This window comes from Myotis davidii, unplaced genomic scaffold, assembly GCF_000327345.1.
Source record: "Myotis davidii unplaced genomic scaffold, ASM32734v1 scaffold811, whole genome shotgun sequence".
In the NCBI taxonomy this organism is placed as follows: Eukaryota; Metazoa; Chordata; class Mammalia; order Chiroptera; family Vespertilionidae; genus Myotis; species Myotis davidii.
The window spans coordinates 46946-53291 of NW_006283149.1; the positions used below are offsets into that span (position 1 = coordinate 46946).

Sequence of the window (6346 nt, forward strand, 5' to 3'; positions counted from 1 at the left end):
TGTCTGCAGGTCGCCAGTGGTTTCGGTGTGGAGAGCAGATCCGCAGGCACGGACGGAGCCCAAGAAAGAGCCTGTTCTCAGTCACGTGGACCCGGGCCGGTCTACGTTAGCGGGAGTCCAGCTCTCCCCCCGGGGCTGGGGCAGGGTGAGGGGGCGTTGGCCTCAGCTCCGGTCAGTCTGGGGGTTTCGGTGGGAAATGCTTCCTGAGCTCACGCATCTGTTTGTGCTGACAGACCGCTCGCTGAAGCAAATTCACTCCCCAAGTGTTTTGGGTGTGTGTGTGTGTGTGTGCGTTTATTTGAATTAAAAAAATTTACATACAGTCAAACTCACTTTGGGTGTACATTTCAGCGAGTTGTGACCAATGTGTAGTCTTGTGACTAGCCCAACATCAAAATGCAGAACAGCGCCATCACCCCAAGTTCCTTCCTGCTGTCACTTCGTAGGCATCCCCTCCCCCGTGTCTAACTCCCGCAACCGCGGAGCTGTTCCCCATTCCTACAGTTTTGAATGTCCTATTTGGTCTTGGGTCTGGCGGAGTTCACCCAGCACCATGCATTAGGACTCTTCCATTTTGGCGCTGAGGGGAACAGACATACAGGTCTGAAAAGTGTATCTTTAGGTTGCAACCTAAAAGATTCAAATCCTATTTTTAAGTCACGAGAAAAATTTCAGAACTCCAGCTCATCAGAAAGTGTAAACAGTACAGAACCTCAGCAAAATTCCTTCAGTGGTGCCGTCATGCCTGTTCTGTGCACACACATACTAGTAGTTTCAATTTTGTGTGTTTTTTTGGTAACGAGGTTATAGTGCGTATGTCGTCATGCCTTTTCACTTGGTCATCCTGGCTCACTCCAAGATCGTGGAGATCTTTCCACGATGGCGTATTCTTGGAAGGCACCGGGCTTGCTCAGGCACCACTCCGGGCGCACCCATTTGTGGGATCCCCTGTGGGCCCGGGTTCCCTCTGCCCTCTCACTGTGTGACTGTCTCTGTCCTGGCTTCTGATCTGGCTTCACCACACCAGCTTCTAGAGGCGTCAGGACCGCCCAGGCCGCATGCTGGGGGTTGGTGGGTAGGTGCTCTCTGAGATGGGACCGCCAGGTGAGGTGTGTCGCAGAGAGCGCCCGGCAGGTCGGCGTGGCTCATTGGTTGAGCGTCGACCTGTGAACCAGGAGGCTGCCCGCTTTGCGGTTCCTTGCGTGCACACTGGGCTCCGCGCCGGCTCTGCAGGGCATTGGCCGAGTCCTCGGGCACTGCTCTCGCTGTGCAGTGTGTGGAACAGGAAGTTGTGATGATAGGAGGAAGTTGGTAATGAAAGGAAAGACGCTGTATTTTCCCCACAAAATACCAGGAAGATTGAAACTTATTTGCTGCGTTTTAAGTGGGAAGCGTGCGGAACTGATCGGCAGCTGTCAGGAGCGTCCTGTGAATGCCAGTGAGGCCCTGTGGTCCGCTGGGTTCCTTGCCTGGGCTGCTGCTGATTCACCGTCGGTGACGAGAATGGTCGCTGGCTCCTGCTCCTGCAGGCTTCCTTCTCCTTTCTGTCTCCGTGTCTGCTTGGGGTGCTGTGAAGCCTCTTGTTAGATGCGTCCACACTTAGCACTGCCAGTGGCCAGGGATCTGATCGGTCATAGCCATGTAAGGCGCCATAAACAGCTGCTCCCGGGGTCCCGTTCGGGCCGGAGGAGGATTCAGCGGGAGGCAGGCTGCAGGTGCCGAGTCCCGTCCCCTGGAGATGGCACACGTGTTGAGATAACATCCAGCTTTACGTCTGTGCTGCTCCACGCAGCCTTGGGCTGTGCTCTGCTGACAGTCCCCTCCCTGTGGCACCTTCACCCCAACCCTCATCTTAGCAGTCGCTGTCGGCTGACCCTGGGCTAGGAGTCCTCGTGTGTAACCTGCTGACAGGAATCTCCGACCCTCCCACCAAAGAGCCCTCTAAAGACAGTGGCCCAAGGTGGGAAGGGGGCCAGGAAGTGAAACCATGTGAGGTGACCCATGTGCCGGATCGTGACACTCCTGGAGGCCAGCAAGGCTGCATGGTGATGCCCTTGCTGGTGAGCCCTGACCGGGAGTGTCAGGTGCCCTGCCCTTCCGTCCACACGGCACAGGTTGCTTCGTGTTGTGTTCTAGGCCAGGATGGCGGCCCAGGTGACACTGGAGGACGCGCTGTCCAACGTGGACCTCCTGGAAGAGCTGCCTCTGCCCGACCAGCAGCCCTGCATTGAGCCCCCACCATCCTCCCTGCTCTACCAGGTGGGTGCCAGTGGCCGCACCCAGATGGCCTGTGACGCTGACCTCCTGAGATGCGGACCTCCATGTGATGGTCTTTCTCTTCCTTTCAGCCAAATTTCAACACTAACTTTGAAGACAGAAATGCATTTGTCACCGGTATTGCAAGATATATTGAACAAGCAACTGTCCATTCTGGCATGGTAATCCCCCCACCCCCATGTATTAATTTTCAACTGGGGTAATGGCACATCCGAGTGGCAGGTGTCCCCTCTTTTCTATCATCCTGAAAGGGTGCCTGCTGAGGAAGGAGAGAAGAGTGAATGAAATGCCTTGTTCGTTTTTTAAAAAGCCTTTGTTTTTCTGGTTATAAAACACCTAGTGACCTGGTGCACAAAATTTGTGTGTGTGTGTGTGTGTGTGCGGGGGGGGGATGTTCCTCACCCCTGCCTGCACCCTCTCCAATCTGGGACCCCTCAGGAGATGTCTGACTGCCAGGCATCCCTATCGCAATCCAGAACCGCTGGTTCCTAACTGCTTGCCTGCCTGCCCGATCGCCCGCCTGATCACCTCTAACCCCTCTGCCTGCTAACTTGATCACCCTTAACCGCCCTGCCTGTCTGCCTAATTGCCCCTAACTGCCTCTTCCTGTGTCCTGATCACCCCTACCTTGCCCCCTTGCCAACCTGATCACTCCTACCTTGTCCCCCTGCTGACCTGATCTACCCTAACTTGTTCCCCTGCTAGCCTGGTCCCAGGCTGGCCTGCTCGCCCCCAACTGCCCCCCACCTCCTGGCCTGATTGCCCCTAACTGCCTCTGCCTTGGCCCCACCACAATGGCTATGTCCGGAAGGTATCCTGGTCTAATTAGCATATTACGCTTTTCCTCACCCCTGCCTGCACCCTCTCCAATCTGGGACCCCTCAGGAGATGTCTGACTGCCAGGCATCCCTATCGCAATCCAGAACCGCTGGTTCCTAACTGCTTGCCTGCCTGCCCGATCGCCCCTCCCCCTGCTGGACTCATGGCCCCCAACTGCCCTCGCAGGCTGGCCTGCTTGCCCCCAACAGCCCCACACCTCCTAGCCTGATTGCCCCTAACTGCCTCTGCCTTGGTCCCACCACAATGGCTATGTCCGGAAGGTCTCCTGGTCTAATTAGCATATTACCCTTTTATTAGTATAGATACCTGATCTTTCTGAAAATTTATCATCGACAGCCCAGAGAGAATTTTGAGGAAGCCCATTTTCTCTCCCTCTCATGTACCTGCACACATGCACCCCCTTGTGATACAGATGGTGTGAATGAAGTGCATTGTTATAATTGTGTATTTTATGACTTCACATTTTGTAAATGTCCACAATGTAACTTTTTTTATCCTCACATGATGACATATTCATTGATTTTGAGAGAGAGAGAGAGAGAGAAAGAGAGAGAGAGAGAGATGAGAGAGTCACATTGATGGACTGCCTCTCTTAGACGCCCTGGCCGGAGATCCAACGCACAACCTGGATATGTGCCCTGACTGGGGATAGAACCCGTGACCTTTGGCTGTATGGGAGGAGCGGTGTGGTGGTCATGGCCGCACCACTGCATCAGTGACACCAGCCTCCTCACAGCTGCCTCTTACTCAGCAGGCAGTCGGGATAGGTCATCCCTGTAGTTGTTAGCGATGTGGCATCTCCTTTGCTAGGGATGCTCCGCTGCGTGCCTGACGTTTGCCATGCGCCCCCTTGCAGAATGAGATGCTGGAAGAGGGCCAGGGGTACGCCGTCATGCTGTATACCTGGAGGAGCTGCTCTCGGGCCATCCCACAGGTACCCTGCTGTTCTGCCCCGCCCAGCCAGGCCTCGCCCCTCGCTACCTCCGCCCAGCTCAGCAAGACCACACCCCAACCTGCACAGCCCAGCCCAGCCCCACCGGAATTCCACCCATCAAAAGTCAGGGACTCCCAGCGCTAGCAGCGCCTTCCCTCCCTCGTTTCTCGCTGGTTGAAGCCTTTCTTTATGTCATACCTGTTTATTCCCAGGTGAAATGTAATGAGCAGCCTAACAGAGTGGAAATTTATGAGAAAACCGTGGAGGTCCTTGAGCCTGAGGTCACAAAACTGATGAATTTTATGTACTTCCAGGTAGGACAGCAGAACGGTCCTAGGGTTTGGTGCCGAGGTTAGGACAGTGCTGCTGTCACTGTCCCCGGGAACTCAGTACAGCACCTGCGTGTGAATTAAAGCAAACAGATGCTTCAGAGACAAAAGGGAACTAAGCCTCGGACAGGTGAAAGCGTTGCCGGCTCTTTCAGAATAAACACTTCTGTTTCGCTTCTCTCCTTGAGAACCAATTCGTGTTTTCTTCACGGAGACTGCATTATTTATTTTTCGTTTTGTGAGAGGGATGCAGAATTCTGTATTTTATTTACTTACCAATTTTTAAAATATATTTTTATTGATTTCAGAGAGAGAGGGAGAGGGAGAGGGAGAAAGAAATCAATGATGAGACAGAATCATTGATCGGCTGCCTCCTGCATGCCCCACACTGGCGATCAAGCATGCAACCTGGGCATGTTCCCTGACTGGGAATCGAATCTGGGACCCTTTAGGACGCAGGCCTATGTTCTATCCACGGAGCCAAATCGACTAGGGTATAAGGACTGCTTTCTCAGTTCCAAGTACTTTTGTCTTTCTGCCAATTTATACTTTATATTCATCCCGTTTTTCAGGTGTTTTCTTTCTCAAACTCACCCTCCTGGCTTGCTCAGGTGGTCCTCACCTAAGCTCCTTCTGGCTCCTTGGTTAGGAACAGTGGCTGCAGGGAGAGGACTTTATTTTTTTAATTTAATTTTTTGGTTAATCTTCACCCGAGGATATTTTTCTCATTTATTTTTAGAGAGAGTGGAAGGGAGGGGGTGGGAAGGAAGAGAGAGAAACGTGGATGTGAGAGAGACACATCGATGGGTTGACTCCCACACGGGTCCCAACTGGGGGTGGGTTTTGAACCTGTAACCCAGGTACATGCCCTTGGCCAGGAATGGAACCCATGGCCCTCCGGTATGCAGGCCGACGCGCTACCCACTGAGCACGCCTCCAGGGTGGGTGGGTCTGGACACTGCAGTGAAAGCCAGACGTGGAGCCATGCCTGCGCTGGCAGCGACTTTCCTGACCCCCTCTTTCCGTGCTCAGAGAAATGCCATCGAGCGTTTCTGTGGGGAGGTGCGGCGCCTGTGCCACGCGGAACGGAGGAAGGACTTCGTGTCGGAGGCCTACCTGGTCACGCTGGGCAAGTTCATCAACATGTTCGCGGTGCTGGACGAGCTGAAGAACATGAAGTGCAGCGTGAAGAACGACCACTCGGCCTACAAGAGGTGAGCCTAGCACTGCGCCTGAGCCCCCCGGAGGGCGCCGGCGAGTACCTGGTGCGCTGCGCTTCCTGCACACAACGGGTGTGCCTCGGGGTGTGCGGAAGTCACTGCAGCTGGCTGGCGGTGGGGCGGGGACTGGCCAGGCCCAGGCCTGTTTTGATTTTGTTGCTTGTTAATCTTCGCCTGAGTCTCTTTTCATTGATTTTTAGAGAGAGTGAAAGGGAGAGGGGAGAGAGAGAAACATGGATGTGAGAAAGACACATCGATTGGTTGTCTCCTGCATGCTCCCTGACCTGGGCCAGGGATTATGCCTGGAACCAAGGTAGGTATGTGCCCTTGACTCACATGTTTGTTGAGCGCTCAGCACCCTTGGGTGGCAGAAGCACACAGACCATTTCCTCCTCACAGAGCCTTGGGGTCACTGCACGGGCGTTGGGCTCTGTGAGCGTCTTGGTGAGGGGCAGGTGGGATCTGCAGCCTGAGGGTGCCACCCCTCGTCACTCTCTGCTCAGGATGGCCCAGTCAGGTGGTGGTGTCCCAGCAGTGGGCAGAGCTGGCCCTGTGGAATGAGGTCACGTGGAGTTTCCTGGTTTTCCAGACCCGCTCTCCTCCGGGGCGGTTTTCTCTGTGAATGCGGAGAAGATAATTGGAAAAGGCGGGCATGGCGTGGCGTGTGCTTCTGGAACACTGTGTGGGTGGCTGGTGGCAGGGAGGGGGGTGGGCGGTCAGGGCAGAGCCAGCTGTCTATGGACAGA

The 6346-nt window shown here is 54.6% G+C and overlaps 1 protein-coding gene across 2 annotated transcripts in view; it reads left to right on the plus strand.

Annotated features, from left to right (window-relative positions):
* The first annotated feature begins 1909 nt into the window (after positions 1-1909).
* CYFIP1 (cytoplasmic FMR1 interacting protein 1) overlaps positions 1910-6346 on the plus strand; it is a 31403-nt gene continuing 26966 nt past the window's right edge. Inside the window, exons 1-5 of one of the 2 annotated variants that reach the window (XM_006753469.2) lie at positions 1910-2259; positions 2349-2438; positions 3974-4051; positions 4264-4365; positions 5413-5594. In XM_006753469.2, coding sequence (XP_006753532.1) covers positions 2143-2259; positions 2349-2438; positions 3974-4051; positions 4264-4365; positions 5413-5594 — 569 coding nt within the window. In that variant the 5' untranslated portion in view covers positions 1910-2142. The remainder of the gene's footprint in view (positions 2260-2348; positions 2439-3973; positions 4052-4263; positions 4366-5412; positions 5595-6346) is intronic. The other variant, XM_006753468.2, reaches the window with a different exon arrangement.